Here is a 25,304-nt window from a genome sequence, read left to right as displayed (position 1 = left end):
GGGAATTCCTCTGCTGAATTCGCGAGCCAGAGGGCTGGGGAGGAAGAACATCCAGGGAGCGTGAGTTTGAGGACTCACCTGGGAGTAAAAGTCCAAGTGTTCGCCTCAGTGAGGGGAAAGGAGCTAGCGCAAGTGGTATACCCGGTCAGTCGTCCAGTGTTACCGAGTTCTACATGCTTGGACCTGACAAAACAAGGGACGAAACCGACTCAACCCAGAGATTGTAGAATCTTACAATGGTATTGGGTGTTGCCCAACCTGCTGCTCTACAGATGTCTGCTAGAGATGTGCCATTGACCAGTGCCACACTCCTTGTAGACTGTGCTCGAACCAGCAAGGGCTGGTACAGCCTGAGTCTGATTGGCCAATGCGATGGCGTCGACCACCCAGTGGGCGAGCCTCTGTTTGGAGACAGCGTTCCCTTTCCGCTGTCCACCAAAGCAAACAAAGAGCTGCTCAGAGAGTCTAAAGCTCTGTGTGCGGTCCAAATAGGTACGCAAAGCACGTACCGGACACAGCAATGATAAGACTGGGTCTGCCTCCTCCTGGGGCAGAGCTTGCAGGTTTACTACCTGGTCCATGAAAGGGGTCGTAGGATCCTTGGTCACATAGCCCGGTCAAGGTCTTAGGATGACATGAGCATCTGCCGGACCGAACTCCAGGCAAGTGTCGCTGAGAGATAACGCTTGCAGGTCTCCAACCCTCTTGATGGAAGCGAGTGCAATCAGGAGGGCTGTCTTCTGAGAGAGGGCACTTAGCTCGACTGACTCTAGCGGCTCGAAGGGGGATATCTGAAGGCCCGTAAGGCCCATGGAGAGATCCCACGAGGGGAAGAGGCATGGCCTGGAAGGATTCAACCTCCGGGCGCCTTTTAGAAACCTGATGATCAGGTCATGATTCCCTAAGGACTTACCATCCACTGCATCGTGGTAGGCGGCTACATACATCTTCAAGGTGGAGGGGGACAGCTGCCCCTCTAGGTTTCACTGCAGGAATGAGAGCACTGACCCGACTGCGCACCTCTGCGGATCTTCAGATCAGGATGAAGTACCCAATGGGAAATGGGTACTTGCTCAGCCCCCGGGGCCAGCTGTGTGCCAGCGCATCTGTCCCAAGGGGACTTGCCTCTGACCTGAGGAAGTACCAGAGTGGGCAATGGGAGTTCTCTTGGGAAGCAAACAAGTCTACCTGTGCTTTACCACAATGGTCCCAGATCAGCTGAACCACCAGGGGGTGGAGCCTCCACTCCCCTTTGAGCGGAGCTTGTCGCGACAGTGCATCTGCTGTCGTTTTGAGGCTGCCCGGGATATGAGTGGCGTGCAGTGACCTCAGTCGGTGCTGACTCCAAAGGAGGAGATGTTGGGCGAGTTGTGACATATGACGAGAGCGCACATTGCCTTGGCAATTTATGTATGCTACCATTGCAGTGCTGTCTGAATGGATCAAGACATACTTGCCTCGGATCAGCGGGAGAAACACAAGAAATACAGCCAGCAACTCTAGGCACTTGTTTGGAAGCATCTGGTGTGACCACGATGCGTCTGGACACCTGCTGTAGGGGGACTCCTGTCCACAGTAAACAGAGGTCTGACCAGGGGTTGAATAACTGACGGCAGAGGGGGGTGAAGATCAAATGATATGTGCTGTGGTGCCATGCCCATCTCGCGACTCAAGTCTGAAGCCAGTGCTGGAGCGGTCTCATATGTGGCACGACCACGGCTGAGGATGCCATATGCCCCAGGAGCCTCTGGAACTGTTTTAGAGGGACTGCAGTGCCTATTTTGAACGATGAGAGGCAATTCAGCACTGACTGCGTGTGCTCATTTGTGAGGTGTGCTATCATTGAGACTGAGTCTAACTCTATGCAGAGAAAAGAGATGCTCTAAACTGGGGAGAGTTTGCTCTTTTCCCAGTTGACCTGAAGCCCTAGACGGCTGAGGTGCCTGAGCACTTGGCCCCTATGAGCACATAGTACCTCTTGAGAGTGAGCTAAGTTCAGTCCGTCATCGAGGTAGTTGAGTATGCGGATGCCCACTTCCCTTAGCGGGGCAAGGGCAGCCTCTGCGACTTTTGTGAAAACGGGATGGGACAGGGATAGGCCGAAGGGGATGACCTTGTACTGGCACGCCTGGCCCTCGAACACCAACCGTTGAAAGGGTCGTTGTCGGGGCAAAATTGAGATGTGAAAGTATGCATCCTTCAGGTCTACCGCTGCGAACCAATCTTGATGCTGGTGGTGGTGGAGGGCCCGGTGCCCTATATTAGCTGGAAACTTTCGGCAAGAGTGGCGAGGTACAGCACCATTGAGAATGAGTGTCGGGCGGTTCTCACCCTTCAGTACTACCTCCTGGGACGGGCTTTCACCCTTTGTTTAGACCACACCCGATCCAGTGGCTACATTGCATGAAGGACACCAATGTGCGGATCAATGCAGCTTTCACATCTTAACTGCTTCAGCATAAAACAAAAAAGAAATTAAATGCATGAAATTACAGTAATCATATTCTGTGAATCATTGTGCTACTGCTGAACCTGGCAGAATATCTAAATGAAAACAAAGGATAGAACAGCTTGCTGTGTGGAATCAGCTATACTGTGAGCCTCCAAGTGACTGAGTTAATCACCCCTTGCCAAAGGAAATTACTTAGGTTTTGCAAAGAGGCATCCATACACATTTCCCAATTGTACATATTTCACTATATATTAAATTAATCTATAGTACGTTTTATTGAAGCACATCAACAGTTTATAGTAACCGTGTTATATCTGGATTAGGGGGCAAATCCATGCAGGCATGCTGAAATAATGCTGCACAATATTTAAATTAAGTTAATGTCATTCTTTTCAGTGCAAACACCCTTTTCTTCTAAGTAAATTAGTCTTATTACACATTTCATCTTAATCATAGCATTGCCTTGTGCAATTAACGTTCCATACCATGGAAAGTAGGCGGTACACAAAGTTTTATTAAAAAGAGAAGTTTGTGTACATTTTCCATTGATCAGGGCAGCAGTAATTCATCAAATTATAGGCCTATATCTAGATGTGTGGTGTGTGGACAATGCTGTAAAGGAGGAACGGGTAAAAATATAAATTTCAGATTTATCATGATCTTTATTTGAACAATCCTGATGTGGATTCTTTAAAGCCCAAAATTGATATTTTACTTTAAAGTTTACTTCAGTTTTAGTTGTGTTATTACCTGTATATTTGTTATATAAACAGCATTTGAACTGCAAAGTTTGGGCCATGTTGTTAATTTAACGTGGCAGGTAAGAAGGTTCCCAGCATAATCAACAGCAGTACCTGAGAGAATATTTCTTTCATATGCAAGAAAAATGGACATTTTAACTGAAATATACCCAAGTGAATCACAATTTAATCAAATCATATTGAAATTGGAATCTAATCAAATCGTGAAATCTGTATTGATACCCAGCCCTACTGTACAGTCACACAAATCATATTTTTTTTTTTTTTTTTTTATTTAACCTTTATTTATCCAGGTAAACTGTTTGAGAACCACTTCTCATTTACAAACATGACCTGCTAGCTATTGGCGGAGAGGAGATGGTAGATTCATGTAGCCAATTCAGGGATGGAGATTATTAGGAGGCCATGATATATAGGGGCCAATGGGGGGGAATTTGGCTAGGACACCTGGGTTACACCCCTAGTCTTTACGAGAAGTGCCCTAGGATTTTTAATGACCACAGAGAGTCAGGACCTCGGTTTAACGTCTCATCCGAAAGACGGTGCTTTTTACAGTATAGTGTCCCCGTCACTATACTGGGGCATTAGGACCCACACAGACCACAGGGTGAGCACCCCCTGCTGGCCTCCCTAATACCACTTCCAACAGCAACCTTGGTTTTCCCCAGGATGTCTCCCATCCAGGATATTGCATATTGATTTTGTTTTGATTAGTCATTAAGCCCTAAATATGACATTAATGGCAGCCATTTAGCATACTTGAAGAGCTTTGACCCTAAATTTGCTCTCTCACTCGATCTCACAGTGAAATCGGAAGCAGTAGGTTGACTTTTTTAATTGCTAAAATTAGTCTGTGCTTACCAAATTGCAAACCACAAAGCCTCCACTCAGGGGCCTGTGTAGCTCAGCAAATAAAGACGTTGACTACCACCCCGGGAGTTCGTGAGTTCGAATCCCAGGGTGTGCTATGTGACTCCAGCCAGGACTCCTAAGCAAACAAATTGGCCTGGTTGCAAGGGAGGGTAGAGTCACATGGAGTAACATCCTTGTGGTCAATATAATGTTGTTTTCTCTCAGTGGGACATGTGGTGAGTTGTGCGCGGATGCTGCAGTGGCTGGCGTGAAGTCTGCACACACACTTTGTCTCTGCGGTAATACATTCAACAAGCCACGTGATAAGATCTGCAGGATGGATTCATCCTCCGCCACCCAGATTGAGGTGAGTCACTATGCTACCACAAGGACCTCGCTTCTTCTTTTCTCACCAATTTTTTTCCCTTATTGGGAATTGGGCATTACAAATTGCGGAGAAAAGCGGTACAAAGCGGTAACTGTTGTTGGGAGTCATTTTCCAGCAGAAATGTCCATGGAGGGGTGCCAAAAGCAAGTTGTAAAGCAAGTTGTTTTCAGCTGTACAGGGTGTCATAGAGTGAAGAGGAATGCATATTGTATAAACCGCTCGTCACTGATTTTGTGATTACTTAATGCGGTATCTGAACCCAGGTCTCCCACACTGCTGACACAAAATCAGCTTCTGGTCGCACCACAGGGGAAGCTGGAGCAGAAGCAAAAATGTCTGATAGGAGATGGTGCTTGTCAGTGAGTCGGCATAATGTAGCCGATCCCAGGGTAATGGAACTCTGGGAAACAACATGCCGACTACCCGTGTGATCATGTTGCTCTCCTGCAAATTCAGTGACAGCAACTGACCGGCTAGGTTTAGGGCAACTGCTGACCACCTGCTTTTGTCATGGGCTGACCATAACACAGAATTAGTAAGTCAGAGGGACCCTGTTTTGCTCCAGGCTGATATAATGTGTGTTTCAGTGATCTATAAACACTCCAGAGGAATGTGCACTTCACAGGAAGAAATCCCTGGATTTGTGCAAGTTTTGTAAGGTTCGTAAATGAAACCTTTGAAAGATCTGCATATTTGCCATTAAACAAGACAGTTAGACAAGAAGTTATAGGGAACTGTTGTGGAGAATAAAAATAAAAGTGCAAGCTTATTATTATCGTAGCACGATGGCACAAAACAACAAACCGATCTGTGATTGGTCATTTACATGCCTCAGACAGCTTCTTCACATGCAAACGAGTGATTCTCTGCGTGTTCGTGGCTTGCTAAACTAAAGGAAAATGTTTCCGCCTATGCCAATACATTTTTACATTTGTATTTATTTACAAAATATAGGCAGATTTTTTTCTGGCTGTGGTGATATATTAGTAGACCACTATAAAGGAATCGTCCCTTAAAGCGATGCACACACTGCGATATGAACCAGGAAAGCCTGAGGAATTTTAACAGATCAACAAAGCTGTACAAAATCTCCCCAAAATCTTTTCCACTAGATTGAACATTAAGACTCTCAATGCTAACACATTTACCCAGCAGATTATTAATAGAAAATAAAAACTTTGTTTCCATAGCAACAGTTATAGTCCATATGGAAAAAGTCTCCTCCAGTTGCCAAGACAACCAACCCACAATGAACTCACAGTTGAACGATGTAGAGAGCTGTTGATCTATCCCTAAACAAGCCTGAATAACATACAACACTAACCTCAAGAATAGAATTTAACTATGATTTGTGAAATCTTGAGACTTAACAAAGTGAATCTTGTGGTGATTAACAGAACTCAGTTTTAAAGGAACAGTTTGTCCAAAAATTAAAAATCAATCCCATATGACAATTAAGTTTTGAAGAATGTCCATGCTGCTCTCTTCTATTCAATTAAAGTGGATCAGGACCAGGGTCTGTCATGCTCCAAAAAAGGACAAAAAAGGTCAAGTGAACTATTCCTCTAATAGCTTGTCTCACCAAAAATGTTGCAAAAAGTTAGTTTCAACTCACACTACACTATAGATGCGCCAATGTATCGGCCAAACATAGGTATTAGCCGAAAAGAAATAGGGTTGCAGCGGTAAACCGGCTTCACGGTATACCACAGTATGAAAATTGACAGTTATTCATACCATGTACATTTGCTTATCTACGGTATTGAGAAAAAAAAATTAAAATTTCACCAGCGCATGCGCATCTCCTTTCCTCCTCGTCTGGCTGTCAGACTCTTCAACTTGCACCACACACACACACACATGCAGTGGAGAAAATGTCAGAGGGAAGCGAGGCGAGGGGGTCTGACATAAGTGAGTGTGTGTGTGTGAGTTAAAGCAGTGTTTCTCAACTGGTGGGTCTGACCCAAAAGTGGGTCGCAGATCTATTCAGATTGGGTCGTGGACAGCAGAGAAAGAACAATTACATTGTTCTCCCATTAAAGATATTTCAGCAGCTCCCCAAGTGATGTGAAGTGCCGAGGCAGATTTAATGATAATCTCACAATCAGCTAAAATCTGCACTTTCGCACAAGTGTGACGGAACCAGCTTGCGATCATGATCTGCTCTGCTCTGCTCTTCTCTCTAGCACGCGCGTGCAACATTATTTTTTTTTTGCGTTATACATCATCACCTTTACAAAATTGTTTCACAATTTTATTATATTTCAACAAAATGTTATAGTTGTATATTAAATATTCTAAAGGTAGAATAAATTAGACCTAATTTTATATCAACAGTGGCAGTTGTAGTTAAAGTGTCAATATGTGTTTCAGCTAGTTTCTTTTTTTTTTAATAAATAATATAATTTATTATTATTATTACTATTATTTAAGACTAGCTACACTGACCTAACCATGGTAATGAGGAGCCTTTCCTCCTATGTAATATGTATGTTCTGTTTGAATTATGTATGAAATTAGGAATCAAACGGGATAATAATGGACTAATATAAGTAAATATGCTCTTCAATTTTTGAAAAGGGGAGAGAACACATCCTGTCACTTTTGTTGTTGACGTCAACAACAAAATTAATGTCACTTGATGCTTGTCCTTGTACTTGAAATCCATGAACAAAACTATGCAACATAAAAGGATATGCGACCCAGGGCATATTAAATACGGGTTACGTTTTTACTATGGCAGGTCGCCACTTGATTTCCAATGTAAAATCTGTCCTGAAGCAAAACCAGTTGAGAACCACTGAGATAAAGGTACAGACAGGAGCAGTCTGGCCTCGCTGTTGTGCACCTACAGTAAATGTTAATTGTTCATATTTATAGGACATTACTTTAAAGCTCACACAGCTGATGTTATTTTTCATTTAGTAGTTCATTTAACATGCTATGCTAACATGTAAACTAACATGCTTTAGCTTTCTTATTTATTCTATTTATTCAAAAGGGAGACTTTTTCACACATACTATCACACAAGTTTCAATGATAATAAAGCCTTTGATCAACTAAAATATTTTTTTTTAAAACAGCCCATTTTTTCTTGTTAAAAGGGGGCAGAAAAACGCATTTGACAATTTTAACTTACAACTCGTGTTTTATGTGATAGAAAATGTCTCTTGTGTAGAATTAATTTGAATTGGGTGACAGGACAGTTGCCATTTGTAAGCTTTGCACTGCAAGAATTTTACAAGGTGGAAATACCAATAAAACTACATTATTACAAGCCTTAAACCTTGACACAGAAAGGAATATGACAAGTTTGTTAATGTTAAAGCAGATGTTGCATCAGCTAAAAAAGGGACAAGCTTTATCATTAAGAATTCAGTTAAAACTACACTATGTAAGATTTTTTTTGTTAGAAATGAACAAAATTCCATTAATGAGCAAGTTTGCCAACAATCCATCTTACAAACCATGTTTTGTCTTACCCCGATTCACTATGGTAAGCCTATAATAATGATTTATATTGTAGAGCTGACAGGACGAATTTGGCGGAAATTGCATACTTTCATCATTCGTCCGTGAGTGTTTACGTCATGTTCGTAAATAAAGAAAAGAAGGTTCAGCTACTACACGCATGTATATGTGCAGTGATGTGTGGTAGTAGTTTGAAGCTCAAAGCTTGTAGGCACAGCAAATGAGCGACATTGACCATGCATCATTAAGAAATGCAACTTTCTGGGGAATCACCTGTTTTCAAAATAAAGAAACCTCGAACCGAGAAAAGTCTGCAAGCAAAATGAGAAAGCGACAGAGACAGATAGCTAGGTAGCTCTCTTAGCACTGTAGTTCATTAGATAGTGTTGTATGGATTGTGGTACTGCAGTGATTTCATTTTCGAGGAAGGACAATGGAAAAAGTTGTACTTTTATCTCTAAACTAGTTCCTACCTTGGTCTATTTGATTTATAAGTTATAATAGTTTCCACCATTTGATTTTATCTGATATGACAAGCAATCATTATGTAAGGCTCTACATTTAGGAGTGGGGTTGGTTATTAGCAATAATTAATAATTATCATAGATAATTATAAATTATTAAAATCAATAGAACACTAATTAGAATCAATGTTAGCTTTATAATCCTTTAAATCAACAATCATCAAAGACAACCATCAATATACTAATTCAATAGAATATTAATTATGATCAAAGATCATCATTCATTATTAAAATTAATGGAACATCGATTAGAATTAACACTAGCTTATTGATCCTTCAAATTCAACATTAATCAAAGATAATTGTCAGGTTATCAAAATCCATAGAATATTAATGAGGATTAATATCGACGGGGCACCACCCTGGAATCATGGACTAATAACCAGACAGTATAACAGTCTCAATATTAGCTTGTTCTCTTAGGAAAATCGCGTCCGGAGAATATCAATTTTAAAAAGGGAACAATGAAGGCTTGAATCTGAGCACTGACATCCTCAGCCAGCCTTTGACACATGTGTATGTAAAACAAACCAAAACACTTCTCTTTGAAACAAAGTATACTGATGCAGTAATATCAATTAATAATCAATACAACGCAGTCAATAAACTTCCAACAACAAACTAAACAGTGGCATGATTAGATATAGTAACCAAAGCCGGTTTCGCGATCGTGGGAGAGAAGGCAACTGTTGGTTTATCACTCAGAGACGCGGAGCGTAAACCGTCCCGCGGACTTTGGTCCTTTAATGGATAAACACAGCAAGCCGGTCTCATCCGCTATGCCGTAAATATGCAACAGTCCAACGTGGTTGGATTATAACACAGCAAATCTTATTCGTGATAACAGTATGTTACAGTAATACATTGAGTATTATTAACAGCAATGAGCGGACTCTGTGGTCCATAAACTGTACAAGCAATAACCTTGATACACAAGAATAACACACTATAATATTCTATCTCTGTCCAGACGTAACCTCTTACTTGAACCGCGTGAGGACGCAAGTAGAATATGTGTTCATCCTTTCACACCTGAGAACAGCGATGAGCTGTGTCTACATACGGCACGCAAAGTCGCTGGAAGCAATGCTCAGAAGGACCTCCGAGGTATTTCTACTACCAATGACATCATGGTTGAAGGGCATTCTGTTGAGCGCCTCATCCAATAGGAGTTGAGAGTTCGATCTTTTGGAATTTCACACAGTTGTAAAGTGAGCAAGGCTTCTTGGGATTTGTAGTCTGTTTTGTACTCCCTTTGTTTGATTTTGGCGCGGTTTTTATCAGTAAGATTTATGACTTTGTGTTTGTGGGCCTCAGACAGGCTTTACGACTTTGTTAGGCCTGCCTTTGTCTTGTATCTGAATACATGAGGCCCAACAGTTATGTCTAATATCATTGTTGCCTAGCTTTTGTAATGCTATTTATTTTAAAACAACTTTTTTTAATAAGTCAAAACACTAGCGGAAGATATGCTGCTTACCTGCTCATAAGACATATTTTTGGATATCTGTCTTTTCTTCCTTTGGTTATTTATTTATTTTTTGAGAGGAGGGGGCGATTTTTGTTGTCGTGAGTGACATTCGCTTTGATAAGATATTCACCTTTAACCATGGTTACACCGGTACTCCTCAAACCATCAGAGTCATCTGCGAAGAAGTGCAGAGTCGAAGCCCAACTCACTTAATTACCAAAACAATGTTTCTCCGCAAGTAACTTACAGATTTATGCTTCAGCCGCTAGAGGGCCAAAAGATACATAGTGTAGCTTTAAAGGAATGTTCCGGGTTCAATACAAGTTAGGCTGAATTGACAGCATTTATGTCATAATGTTGATTACCACAAAAATTAGCAAAAATCTGGGTTTCAGTGAGGCACTTACAATGGAAGTGAATGGGGTCAATGAAAGTGATTGAGGCCAGTTTTTAGAGGGTTTAAACACAGAAATGTAATTTTTCTGTATTATGTGAGCTGTATAGTTGTTTAAATTGTAATTTTTACAGTCGTGTTAGGATTTGTTGACATTACGTTGTTCCAGTGCAGCACTTACAAAGAAAGTGAATGGGTCAATCCGTAAACGTTAAAATACAATTTTTTTATGTAAAGCTACAAAACATAAACTTTATGCATGCTAACATTATTTTAGAGTGATAAAATCACTTACTTTTCTGTGTAAAGTTATATCCAATTTCTGTGTAAAATTATATCACGATGTAATGTCAACACGCCCTAAAACCGTAAAATGTCTGTAAATTTGACAATTTAAACAACTTTACAGCTAAAATATTACATGAGTTTGGCCCTATTCACTTCCATGATAATTGCCTCACTGTAACCTCGATTTATCTTTTTTTAAAGAAAAGGACAGACTATTTTTTGTGGTAATCAATTACCACAAAAAAGTTAATAATGTGAGTTAATAATGTGCCTTTGTTCTAGTGTTTTGTATATAACTGAGACAAGTTACTTTGAAACATGAAAAATATTTAAAGACATAGAGAATAAAGTTATTATTTAAATTCTGTAATTAATCATGAGTGTTTGAAACAAGGTAGCATAGAAACAAAACCACCAAACAACCAGTATGGGCAGATGTTTAAAAAAAATTATCTGATATCGTATCACCACACATATTTTGTATCGGTGCATCCCTAATTTACACTACAGCTAACTAGTAGTGAACTACTACTATCTAAAATCTTTCTGCATTACCAATTAACCAAGGTAATATGAGCAGAGGAAACCAAACCGTAATGAGCTCCAGTTTAAATAAATGAAAGCATAATTTCTCCTTCTACCTCTATCCAAGACATGAAGTCAAAGAAGATTCCATTAATTCTGCAGTGCTCACAGAACACAGGCCTGAAATATGGGCCCTAAACATTCCCATTGCTGTCACTGTATGTGAAGTACCCAAGGGTCAACTCGCACACCCAAATTCTAAGCAAGCCAAAAAACCCACCACTGAGAATGGCCCCTAGTCTTTAAACTGGCTCTGAGTAAATGATGTGGAAGTATTTTAGAAGGACTGCCAAAACTCACAGAGGACTTGAAAGCAATAATCTTTGTGTTAGCAACAAACACTCTTTGCACAATTGCCTGGACAGTTTCATTTCGGAATAACGGCCACAGTTGAGTATTTGTGGGCATGGGAAAACCAAAATGTCAACAGGTATGTTGTTAAGGGAACTTACGCTCTACCAAATTTTTTTTTGTTACAACCATTGAACTAAAGAGGCTGTTTTAGCTTCTGTAACTTTAAGACTTATATACAGTATGTACAGTAAATTACCTCTGTTATAATTGGCCTATGCATGTGAAAACCACTGCAGTTCTCTATGAACATTAGAATGAATGTTTTACAGGTATAATCCATATATATTTCCTATTAAAATTGACATTACAAGCTCAATTTATCAACCATCATGATTACGTGCCAATAGGCCAACATAAACAAATTCTTAGCACCTTAGCAATGTATGTGAATTATGTAATTCAATGCAGACAGTAATGATGAATGTCTGGAAGAAATTACTGTCTTCAGATGAAATGTAAACAGTAGCTGTGGTGAAATGTTCCTAGACTTACGTTCCCAAAACTTCTTTGAAGTCATAGTTTTCCTTGACGCTGGATGTTTTCTTTTTCCAGGAATGTCCATCCTCTCCCAATGGCATTTTGCTACGATCAATGATGGAGATACTGGGAGAGGAAAAGAAAACCAGTCAGTTGCAGTACAATAAAGGTTATGTGAAATAATCCTACAGATTGGTGATATTTTCGGGCCAGTCCTGACATTTCTATATAAATAATTCTGAAGTTTTTCTGCATTTTAGAGAGCCGATTCAGGTGTCTGGACTGCAGTAGCGGAGTGATGTTGTACAGTCCCAGTAAAATATGCCAGATTTTGGTAGTCTGCTGCATCCTCCACACAACCTACTGAACCAGCTTGTAAGATCAGGAATTGTGGCATGCAAATTGCATCCAGCACAAATGATCTGGGGGGTGTTGGTGTCTTTATGTGCACAATTGTTTTGATTAATCAGGTGCACATACAGTGAGTGCAAATAACAACCTTATTAATGCCCACGATTAATTCTTGGTGAATTCCAACCACAGACCTTTAAGTGTGTGTGAACTAGTAAGTCACCATCATTTCACAGTAACCTACCATAATTTTACAGTAACCTCTACACATCTGTCAGTTTTTCCTTGGGAATTTCATTGAAAGTTTACAAGAAATGGGAGTCGTATGGAATTTAATGATTCCAGTTCCTATTCCTCTTAACGATTCCAATTCCTTAACAAGTGGGATTATCTTTTTCAGATTTTGGAAATGTATGTGTTCGGGGATACTTTTTTGGTTGGATTAAGTTACTTTATACACCAGGTAGCAGTGGTACAAAAACAAATGGATTAATTTCTGAATATTTTTATCTGGATAGGGTCACCCAAAAGGGTTGAGTCTTGCCCTGGAACCATTAGCAGCCGCAATAAGAAAGGAGGATGATTTTCCATGGGTAGTGATGGGAGGTGTGGCGCATAAGCTTTTGCTTTACGCAGATTATATTTTATTATTTGTCTCCGACCCTTCTAGATCTATACCTTGCCTCCACAGAATTATTAATTTCTCAGAATACAGAGATAATTGGTCTAAATCCGAAGCTTTGGCTCTGACAGCGAGTAACGGCTTTCCAGCTGGGCACCCTCCAGTGGCCCAAACAGGACATTAAATATTTGGCCATTTTATTCCCAGCAAATTTGTCTGATTTAGTTACAGTTCATTTTGACCCCTTAATTAAAAGGTTTTCTAGTGATGTGGACAGGTGGGCTTCATTACATGATTGGGAAGTTTAATGTTATTAAAATGAATTGTGTTCCAAAATTTAACTACTTGTTACAATCTCTCCCTGTAGATGTCCCCCTCTGTTATTTCAAGCAATTTGAGAGTATAGCGAAGACCTTCATTTGGACATTTTGGTAAATGTCTCAGATTACATTTTAATAAATTACATAGGCCGATTGACAAACGTGAGCTTGGCCAACCCAAGATTTAGTTTTATTATTATGCATTCGGTCTCAGATATTTGTCTCATTGGTCGCTTCCACCTGAGAGAGCCCCTCCCTGGTTTTGTATTGAACAGGATTTTCTTGCCCCCATTTCGCCATTGCAAAGCCTTTCTATTAAATTAACTGGACAAGTTAAGTTATACCCCTTTATCTCACATTTGCCCTCGGTATGGACAAAAGTGTCCAGAGTGTTTAAGTCGGTGTTGAGATCCTTTTAAAATTTGGTTCAACATTTTGATATTCCCAGATCTCGTTTTTTTTTTAGGTATTTACAACTGCACCACCTGCTCTGTACTATTTTTGGGAGTAGCATACACTCCCCTAAAACGGCAGACGCTCTGGGAGTGGTGATTACTTCTTTTCGAAAAGGTCATGAGGCATCAGGGTATTACTCCCTGCTAATTCAGAGTCTGGGGGATGGAGCTTTAACTTCTATCAAGAGATTATGGGAGAAATATTTAAACTTGGTTTTGGGGGAGGGACTGTGGACTAGGATTCTACATAATGTCATATAGAGATGCAAAGGTGAGCCTTATGCAATTCAAGATTTTACATTGATTCTATTGGACCTCCTCTAGATTATATAGGTTTGGTCTTAAAGACACACCCACCTGCTGGTTTTTTTGTGGTGTGATCTTAATCCAAGAGTTTTGGTAGAACGTTCAGAGTTTTTGGTGATGGGGCGGTCATCAATATAGAGAAAAGCACAGAAAAAATGGGTCCTGATCGCCAGATAAATAGTTTTAAGGGGATGGAAGTTGGCTGGAGCACCCCAATTTCATGAGTGGTGCTTGGAGATGGGGAGGGTTGCTGCTTTTGAAGAAGGGTAATCTAGAAGACTGGGGAATTTGGAATCGTTTGTGCTGAAATGGGGCAAATATTTGGCGTTTTGGAGGGCTCTTGGGGAGGGGCAGTGAAGAGAGAAGTGTAGTTGTTAATGTGTGTGATTAATATTTTTTGTGTGTGTCTATAATCATGTGTGATTGGGAGGTGGAGGGGTAATAGTGGGGGTTAAATATTGATTCTGTGTATATATGTTTTGCTTTTCTTGGTTTAATGTATGAATCAATAAAATGTTCATCACAAACATTTCCATTACCAATATTTGGAAATAAAAAAAAACGTGCAATTTGTATTGCATTTACTAAACTTTGCATAAAAATAAAATGGAATAGGTTCCGAATAAGAATTGGTTCTTGATTCCCAACTCTAAAGTGACAACTACAAATGTACAATATCTGAAATCTGTCCACCCTGTGTCATTCAGCTCATTTCAATGATCTGAATGATTTACATCTGAGTGTAAATTGAGCTGTCACATAACCGCACGTCCCAAAAGAATGTTGCAACACCTGCATGGCCACAAGGTTATATCTGGCAATCTTCACCAGACAGAATGTCTTTTTATAACATGTTTTAGGTTATAGGTTCATCCAAGAACAAGTATGATTGTGAGTAAATGAGTTATGAGTACAATTGAAAATTGGAGAAGGTTCTTTGCATACATTTACTGTAAATTGTTTTTCATTTAGCCAAATACGCATGGTGAATGTCTAATGAATTATTAAATTTAACAAATCTCACCAGTACCCATCAAGGGCAGAGCATGCCTAGTGTTTGACTGTATGTTTTGGCCGAGGCTGATGCTGATACCAATATCTAGGGAGCAGGCAGGTCCATATAATGCTGATATCCAGTGCCTATACAAAGTCATCCTATGTTGTAAAAATCCTTATAATTTGTCACACTACACCCTAGAAAATTCAATAAATTAAATCTGTGGAAAGGCAGAGGTTAGGAGAAGGGTACAAAAATATTTCAAAGGGTTTAGAGTACCGTTCAAAGCATTATTAATATGTGGAAAGTGCATGTCACCACCAAAAACAGGATGACCATGGCAGAATAATATTGATCATGGAAGCTATTAAGAGGCCAAGGGCAACTTTTAAGGATTTTACAAGCCCTTATGGCTGAGATTGATTGGTTTGTGCATGTGAAAATAGGGCTGGGCGATATGGCAAAAAAATTGAATCTTGATATTTATCAAACATATGGACGATTCACGTTTCGATTTTTTCAGCTTTTAAATGTTCTCCAATATGATTCAAATTGTATGTTCTTTATTATAATGCAAGGCAACATGGTTAGAGAAATCCAAGTTATTTTCATTATAGTAAACAAAGGTGTGCAAGAAAAATTTACAAATGCACCAAATACGCCACAGGGGAAGTTGTCAACAGAGTGTAAATGTAAAATAAATTTAAATATAATAAACCCAGATGTTCAGAAATAACAGAATAAAAAAATTGCAAAATAATTCTTAGCCAGTCTATCTAGAAAGTTATCTAGAAATCAATATCTATAAAATATCAAGTTTATCTAGAAAGATCTAGAAAGTACTCAATGAATATCCAACAATTTGTGTGCATATTCATAAACCCCTTGCAGATATAGACGCACCCTTCATGCTGAGCAGCACAGCAAAATGAAATAATTTATCATTACAAATCAACTAGCAAAGTTTGTCAAAATGATCTCTTGCCAAATGTTGGCTATAGATGCAGTACATCTGAAACACATCACAGAACAAAGTAATAATTATTGATCAATCTGAATCATCATGGTAAAAGGAGCGGCGGATGTTTGATTCTCCCACTTAAACTAGTGAGCCGCCATTATCAACCTTGAATGTGGACCACTTCCGGTATAAGCCACTTCCAGCTATTTCAACTATACAAAAATACTACATTATGCTGCTTTATATTACAGGCTGGCAATAAATGTTGACATATTATTATCATTAATTAAAATGTTCATAAACTAATTGGTTTTGAGCATATACATTTAACTTTTTGGACTGAACTCTAAGCGCTATATTTGGAGAAAACCAAACACAGCACACCACACATACCAAACCTACAGTGAAGCATGATGGTGGCAACGTTATGTTGTGGGGGTGTTTCTATTCAGCGGGGACTAGGCAAAGGGAAGGAAGAATGAGAAAATATTCCCCAATCTAGGTGCGCAAAGCTAGTAGAGACATATCTAAACAGAAAAATGGCTGTCATTAACGCAAAAGGTAGCACTACAAAGAAATAAATCTAGGGGTATGATACATTTTCAACCCCTGTTATTATACTTTTTCAACTTTAATATATTTTTTGGAACTGTATTATATTATATAACCATCAGTTTTTTTTTTCATTACTTGAATGTTGTAAGGCACAATTTGTAAATAAAGCTGGAAAAAAATTCTAATGGGTTTATTTCAGGCTGTAAGACAAAATAGTGACTATTCCAAAGTGGTACGATGATTTTCCACAGGCACTGTACATAATACAAATTAATAATAGCAAATGGACTGTACAAAATTACAAATATTGAAAAAAGGAAATGGTTTATAATCCATCTACAAGTTTGTCAGATATTAGACCTGACAAAAGGGGAAACTACCTCTTATGTTAACCAGCCAAATGGACATGTTGACAATGATTTATCAAATACAATTTCTCCAAAAGTGTAGTCCCACTTACCTGTTCAATTCCTCAATTTTTCTAACAAAACAAAAGGTTTTGAAAAATGTTTGTGCTACTATTCATCAAATAACATTTTGGCATTGTTTTTTTTTTTTTTGTAAGTGATACATTCCCTGAGAGATAATTGAATGAATGAGTCAATGGATCTTCAGTGGTAACATTGCATAATCACTCTTTTTTTTGAGAGGCGGTGGGAATGTTAAATATGTGTTCATAATCCACCTCACATACACATTATGCTGGAACGATACACCGTAAAATGTCTAGAATAGTAAAAGGAGAAATATTGCATGGCTAGGATGTGTGATTTTTTTTTATATAAAAATGTGTTGCCATTCAATTTTCAATGGCACAATTCACAAGCCATCAATCTGTTTTAAATGTTAAAAGTGAATGTTATTTTTCCTTCCACACAGCTGTAGGGATATTCTAAGTTCAATACAAAAATACCATTTATGCAGCTTTTCACATTCGATCACTCTCGAAGTCTGAAATCTAATCACTTTCAGGTTAGCCTCACAACTTGTTCTCTGTTGTGTTGGGGATTACTGTGTCTAATTTGAAAGAGTGCAGAGGTTTTAATGCTTAGAGTTGCCACAGTCAATCCCCCCACTGTATGTCTCTTGTAGACAACAATCAAAGGCTTCTCATTCTAAAATAACCAGCTTAAAGGGATAGTTCACACAAAAATGAAAATTCGGTTTTCGTTCACTCATCCTCATGTTGTTCCAAACCCGTAATATGTATGCAATTTAATTGTATGGAAAAACTGGTTCTAATATTCTGCCTAACATCTGCTTTTGCGTTCCATGGAAGAACGTAATATGGGTTTGGGACCCTCAACAAGAGGGTGAGTAAATTATGACAGAGTTGTCATTGTTGCGTGAACTATACTTTTTGCATCAGCCTGTATCTGAACCCAGAGAGATGCTGTGTGCTTTGCCAAGCACTGCTGCCTAGTGTCCACCTGTACAGACCATAATGATCTGCTGTGTTGCATTTGGCTCTCTATTCTACCTAAAACAAAACTGGTGGTCTATTGTACTCTTTTTATATGATACTATTACTGATAATGTTTCCATGGGAACCCAGTGATCTCTAGTGTGTCTAGATCCAAATGGCAAACTTACAGAGCAGCTGTGGGGGATTTTGGGTGGTTTAGGTGGACAGTTTGTGTAAACACTCTAAACTGTTTCAATATTTGCATTTGGGGAGTACTTTGCCATTGGTATAAGTTTGTGTTCTTGTACATTTCCTCTTATTTTAAAACAAAATTTTTGAATGAAGTGGCAACACTTTCCAAAGTCACAGTGAGACTTTTAACATGTTAATGACATCTGAATATTTTAAGTAATTTGAAATAAAAGTAGACGCCATTTACTTTTTTCATACACATTTCTGGTCTTGTATAATTCATCAGTTCACATTATAAAAAAGAAAATTATAAATGAAAATAAATTATATATTTGATTTCATCAAATGTAATAACTTTCTCTGCCTTGAAAACGACTGGTTAGAATACTAGAATTGGTTAGTATTAATATTAACTAATATTATTATTAATCAATAGCCAAATAGCTAATAAGGCATTCTTTTAGTACACACAATATGGGATGCAAATTATTTTTTCATGTTGACTTCAAAGTTTGTAGCTATCAAAGTTTAATTGCAATAATGTCATAGCCAAAACTGGATCATTTTAAAGTGTTTTAGTGGATGGAGCAGTTAATGTGGCCAAGCTGTTTGGACCATTATAGAGTGCAGGCTTTATGGTTTTGTTGGTGTTATATCAGACTATTAAACTAGACCACAGAAGTTGGAGTATAAGTACATACTTGCTGTCATAGCATAACAAAATTGACTCAATAAAAATTGATTTCTCAAAGTACAGAGCTGCAATGCCGCAATAACTGAAATCAGAATTGGTTCATAAATGCTACAATCACTCTTCCATCTGCCTTAACATTAAACAAATGGAAACTTTTTCTGTGTAACACTTTGTGGGCCTAATGAAACTTCAGATTAGCTACCAACATTTCCCTTTCCATTGTAATGGACTACAAACTGCTGTCCATAAAAACCAATAAGCTTTGCAATCAGACATACATTCAGTGATAGCGGTTGCACCATAGACTTCTATTGTAAAGTGGATTTCTGATGTTTTTACAAACACAAACACAAGTCAATTCATGTAGACATCATTTTTTGTGGTAATCGATAGCATGCCACATATACTGTCAACAGAACTTGTATTTTACTCATAATATCCCATTAAATGCTAGAATTCTTTCTTATGTTTGGGATAATTCTTTAAAACTTCTGCAATCCAGACAGTTTGGCAAGCTCAAGACAGCTATTAACAGCCAAGAAAGAGTGCAGGAAGAGTGCCCGGGCTGACATCTAACATGAACACATGCAGAGGACGGGGAAGACACTATGTGCCGTCTATGGACAAAAACCATTTTCAGTTTGAACAACACCAGAACATCTCACATCCAGGAGCTAGTCTAAACATGATCCATTGCTCCCAATGCAAGCAAAATAGAACATACATCAAAGATCCAAAGGCATCCCAAATCTCAGGCAAGACATTTTAAGAGTTGTATACATAGGCATTTTATATCATCATTACAAAGGCACATTAGGTATTTGCATAACTATGCATGCAGGTCCAGCAGTAGAAGGGGTTTCAATTCATCATTTGTTGTAGTGGAACCACATGGAGGTCAGGAAATAGAGTAGAAGATTTCTAAACTAACCTCACATACAGAGGAGGATGAAATGCAAGCTTGAGGGATAGAAAACAGACACACCCATACACAATGCTACCATCTATATCATCATGCAGCATTCAAAACAGATTGAGTTCATCACACAAAAGATGGAGATACTCACTGGTTTCCCATGGCTGCTCAAAAAAGGACAGAAGAGATACAGAGTGACAGCTAAACCTTCAGCAAGTTGGACTTTTAACAGCTCCACACTAAATACTATTAATTTTTATGAAGTTTGCTATGGCCGTTGTTAACCACAAATTGTGCTTCCTCTTTTAAGGTGAACACTTTAACCATAACACAACTCACTCAGGAAGTAAAGAGTTTGAATTCATCACCATATGTAGCAAGTCTTTTCTCACCATAAGAAGGGCTCCACTACAGGCTTTGCAAAAACAGGCAAAATGATTGAATGTCACCCTTAATGTTTATGATATTCCAAAAATAACAATGATCATCACAACTAAATCATCAGGGTGATCTCATTCAAACTTGTAGGTATTTGAACGTAAAGTTAGGCCAATGTTTTTCAATTAAATATACAATATCAACATATTGGCTTTGGCGCAATTAAAATGTAAATGCTTTACATACATACAACTTTAGAGACTTAATCTTTACAAAATAAATCCTTAGGAATACTCGCCGGAACACATTTTCTGATGTAACACTACCATCTTTCACTAATTTACTGAGCTGTGTATGTGTGCTGTCAGCCTTACACAATGTTTTTGACCAAATCAGAACAGAACAGAATAAAATCATAAGGTCAAATTTGGTAAATATGTTAACTTTGTTCATTCTAATTAATTGTATACATTATAAATAAAATCAATCTATGAACTCCATCAATTAGATATTTTATGAACCTTAAAGGGTTTTTAAAAATGTGTATATCTCTAAAGTTGTTCATATGTAAAATAATAGTTTATGGTCATTACATTGATATTGCACATATCAGTCAGCGTCTATCCAAATGTACAAAATTGTATGTGTGGAAGAACGACACTTGACATATGACTACCTACAAATACTAATGAGTTCACATTGGAATCAGAAATTGTGCCACATATGCCAGCTAGCATTTTTTCATATACAGTAGAGCATGTGTTGTAAGCTACTTTTGCAGTGATCACTTAAGCATGGGCATAGATGCTTACAAAAACACAAATGCCCTATGGTTACTTGTGATAATTACCCCATCAAGTGCATCATCCACATGCTGTTTGCAGACAGTTCAAAGTTCAGATCTTTATGAACAGTATCGTTATGGCTTTGACAGATACTGTTTACTGATAAAATGCTGTATTAGTTCAATTTTTATAGCTTTGAAAATTATCTGCATGCTAATTCAAATGGCTTCTATTCAAGCCTACGACAGCACAGTCAACATGGTTCAAGAGGGAAGTGAATGCCACAGGAAAGCATAAGGAAGTTCAGTCACTGCTTTGTTGCTGTTTTAGTACACTTATAATTCAGCATTAACTGCGACGCTATTTCCATCTTCAGCTGAGCAGAAAATTGCACAAATAGGTGTGAAAATCAGATCGTAAACAAATGAGAAAGAAAGCATGCTACTTATAACCAGCCCTAACATTACTGTGTCTGTCCACACATCACTGTCACATTCTGACTGTCAGAACAGCTCACAACGGCTGATAACAGCTTGATCTATTCTAGTCCACCAGCTTAACTGAGCAAACAATCGCCTGTTACTAATAATATTCCATGATGACTGAATTTATTAAATGCTAAAACTGGCAGCCTGTCTCATGCCTAACAATTGATGCAGAAAAAACAAACATCCAATGCGTACTAAATTATGACATTGTCTGCATGTAAAACCATTAGCATGTAAAAAGAGAGTAGGAAACAGCACAAGATTGCAAGAAATAAATGCTGAATGATTTTAATAGAAAGGAGCGCACGTACACATTTGTTCCACATTCCACTGAACTGACTGGATGAAAAAGAAGCAGATGCTATGTCGAGATAAGAAGACATGAAAGAGACCATAACATTGACCATTTTCCATATTCTCTCAGACCCATAGTATTAAACAGGCTGTTTTTTTCTACTTCTGTGCCTTTAAGATATTTTATGTACACACTAGAATTGATTTTGCATCAGAGAATACTGTCCATTGATTTTAAAAGGGATATTGTTTGCATTGCAAGGAAATGGAGGGAAAATGCAAGGGTTTTAACTTTTGCTGGAATGCACTCTGATGTAGGCATCTGTCAACCAATGAGAATTTCAGATAGGTGGGTTCAGTTGCGCTTTTGGAAATCCAGTAGAACGCAACAGTGCCCGCCCACATTTTCAGCCGTCTGGGTTCCGGAAGTATTTTTCCCATTCATTTCTTCCATAGATTTTTCATAAAATATTCAATTAAAGGGTTGTAAACCATTAACCAAACCAACCAGTTACAAGGTGAATCGCAACATTACAGACTTTGTTTTAAGGTAAAAAATAATCCGACAAAAAGACAAAGGTTCAAGTCTGAGTCTTTCATGAAGGCACATACTACAATCCCATGAAGCACTGTGAATTATGTAATCGAATACAAAACTATGGAAATATATAAAACTATTGATTTTAGGTTGTTGATTATAAGTATAGAAACAATATAGATTAAGTTTATTGCTAAATATTCTGATATACACTAATATAGAAGTAGCTTGAAGGTGCAGGGAAACTGACTCGTTTGCATCATTCAGAGTGCGTCATGGGAGTGGCCGGTCGCTTCCAGGCTTATTTTGCAGCCTTTGTTGGCCACAGTTCTCTGATTGGTGAAGCTTTCTCTGCTGGACCATGGGCAATGTAGTTGTTCAACAGGAATTCCACTATTGAAAATGCTTTTTAAACAATAAAGTTTAAATAAGGCAGTTGAGTAGCTTCAATGGAAGCATAAAACACAGGTCTGTTTAACTTATAAACTCCTTTAAAGGTTTATAAGTTAGCGTTAAAAACCAATTAGTCAATTGAAGAAATTCGATTCTTCCTTCTGGAAACAGACTTTTGCGCTCTATTTGGTGTACACCCTCAATACTAACCTTAAGCATTGCTATTTGTGAAACGCTCCATCAAAGCTTTCTTTAGTGAGGTGCTTTACTCGCAAACTGCAAGTTTCCTATCGAATCTAACACAATTGAAAAATGTCATCATTACCATGTGACAGGTTCTCAAATCAATTCATGCTAAAATGTGCCACTCAGTCTGTTAAGATCAGGCTGAAATGATCAGAGGTTTTGTTAAAAAAGAAACCTAATGTTGGGAATCATCACATATGCAGAGCGGCAGGTGCTACACACAGACAGGACAGCACAATGTTTGGTCGTTTTTCCCTATTTTACTCTTATCTAGGGCTGGGCGATAAAATAATCTCAATATTTATCGCAATATCGCTTTTGAGTATTTTGTCCATGTTCTACATCTAGACGTTCAGGTACGTGTCGCAAAAAACGCAAGCAGCCGGCTTTCTCAGAATGCATGAAGCTGCTAATGTTAGCTGTCTTGCTAATGATTAGGCTACACGCCGGTCACCGCGGTCGATTGATTCCATCTGGACTGAAAGACATCATGATGATGATCGTCTTCTCATCGTCTCTAGTGAGCAGCACGACAAAACAACAGTGCTGTGTACACCAGCTGTGATCTTTCTGCGCTGTATTCTTGAATATTTTTGTCTAGCACTGAACAGGCTTAATGTATGCCCTGTCCCGCTCCGCACGTGTCATCTATTTTCCACGCATGTGAGTTGACATGAGGCACCACATAATTTAACGTGGTACCAAATCGCCTTTAGACCATAATGTTTTTTCCTTCTAAATGTAGCTTTATTAATCAGCATGTTATGAGCTTTTAATAATAAACAAATTTCTGTTCGAAGTTTGTGAAAATGAATCAGATGTCATCATCTCTGGCATGGAAAGACAATAAAAGCCTAGTGTTTCTCACTTAATGAAAATATAAAAACGGTCTATTCAGACTTTTAAACTTTTTCACAGGGGATACCCATGAACCCCCCTACAGTATCATTCCTCAGTCACAAGGGCTTCTATGAGCCCCTACTTGGGGATTTGAATGTAAAAAATACAAAAAATATATATTTTGAAATTTAAAAATATTCAAACAAATACTGGACTACTTACATTATGCTTCAAAATGAACAGATGATCTTTTAACATTCATGTCCAACTGCACTCGATTGATAAACTCTAAAATATTGTCATATTTTGGTAGAAGATCCCTCAGTCTCCGATGCTTTGGCTGTCTCTGGGCACACAATGCAGTTTAGTAGAGACTATTTTGACTGTTTAAGATTAAATTTTTTCTTCTTAACTTGGATATTCAAAAATATGTGCAATATGCAAATGTGAATGTATATTGTGATAAATATCGATATTGAAGGAAATAAAAAAGAATATTTTGATAATACTTTTGGCCATATCGCCCAGCCCTAATCTTATCATAGGATAGTCTGGTGTTCAGGAAAAATAGTTGCTATCCTGCTTTCTCCTTGTAACCTCAACGTGACTAGGCTGACCACGTTTCTGAACAAATGTGGGTGGTTATGTGTCACTGTATTTATCTATCTGATGTCAAAATGTTGCAGAAGTTAAGAAAGAAGTTCATTTTTACAAACTAGTTTCAACACATTGTCTTTTTCACTGGAGAGGAAGTTTTGATTACGGAACGATACATATCCGTCATCTAATCTCCCCCTTTCAAGATTCTATCAACCCATAAACTGTCTCAGAGTTTCAGTGCATCCTAACCTCTATGTCCCTAACAGATTTTTGAGTGGTAAACCACATCCACCCTCCTCTGATTGACACGAGATTTCCCTCACCCACTTCATCTGCAGCGCTCGCGCAAAATCTCATCCGAACAGCACGCGCAAATGTTCTTCTTCATACCCCATCATAAAGTCCTCTGGGATTCCCACTAATAATACAGACAACCAGCTCTAATACAAAATTAAGACAGACTGTAATCTCTTAATCTGAGGGACTAGGCTACATTTGCGAAGTGTATACTCAGTATTCAGAAATAAAAAGTTAGGTTCCTAAATGCCGGTAGGTTATTCTGTAAATGTTGCGTATACATTAATCATACATTACAGGACATTCATATATAATGCAAATATTATAGGCTATTGCAAGTTTATAATCGCTTCGTAACTTGCGAACGACAGCAATTACAATCACGTACGCCTGCCATCCATATTCTCGTCTTTTTTTTTTTTTTAAGTAAAAGTTAATATGCGGTGGATGTTCATACCTGTGTATCAGAGAGGTGCAGAGGCGCGTCTCGTGTGCTGTCTTTGTAATATGAACGCAGTGCGCTCGTACTAACCTCCGTCGCTGCGATCTGATGCCTGGTTTCTCTGGCGGAACCACACTCAGAGCCCCCCTGACGTCACTGCGCCTCTAAAGCTCTCCGCCAATCAGACACAAAAGACCGCTGACCCTCAGGT

General features: G+C 38.5%; 1 protein-coding gene across 3 annotated transcripts in view; it reads right to left on the bottom strand.

Moving 5' to 3' along the window:
• Nucleotides 1-25,304, bottom strand: part of LOC127625788 (calcium/calmodulin-dependent protein kinase type 1-like) — a 103,246-nt gene extending 77,942 nt beyond the window's left edge. The window contains exons 1-3 of one of the 3 annotated variants that reach the window (XM_052101139.1): nt 25,109-25,204; nt 19,944-19,956; nt 12,034-12,144 (exon numbers count right to left, since the gene is read on the bottom strand). In XM_052101139.1, coding sequence (XP_051957099.1) covers nt 12,034-12,144; nt 19,944-19,954 — 122 coding nt within the window. In that variant the 5' untranslated portion in view covers nt 19,955-19,956; nt 25,109-25,204. Of the gene's footprint in view, nt 1-12,033; nt 12,145-19,943; nt 19,957-25,108 lie in introns of all 3 variants that reach the window. The other 2 variants (XM_052101140.1, XM_052101141.1) reach the window with 2 other exon arrangements.

This window comes from Xyrauchen texanus, chromosome 32 (assembly GCF_025860055.1).
Source record: "Xyrauchen texanus isolate HMW12.3.18 chromosome 32, RBS_HiC_50CHRs, whole genome shotgun sequence".
NCBI lineage: Eukaryota > Metazoa > Chordata > Actinopteri > Cypriniformes > Catostomidae > Xyrauchen > Xyrauchen texanus.
Note: the sequence above shows the minus strand (reverse complement) of the source record. Positions and strands in the feature narration are given on the sequence as shown.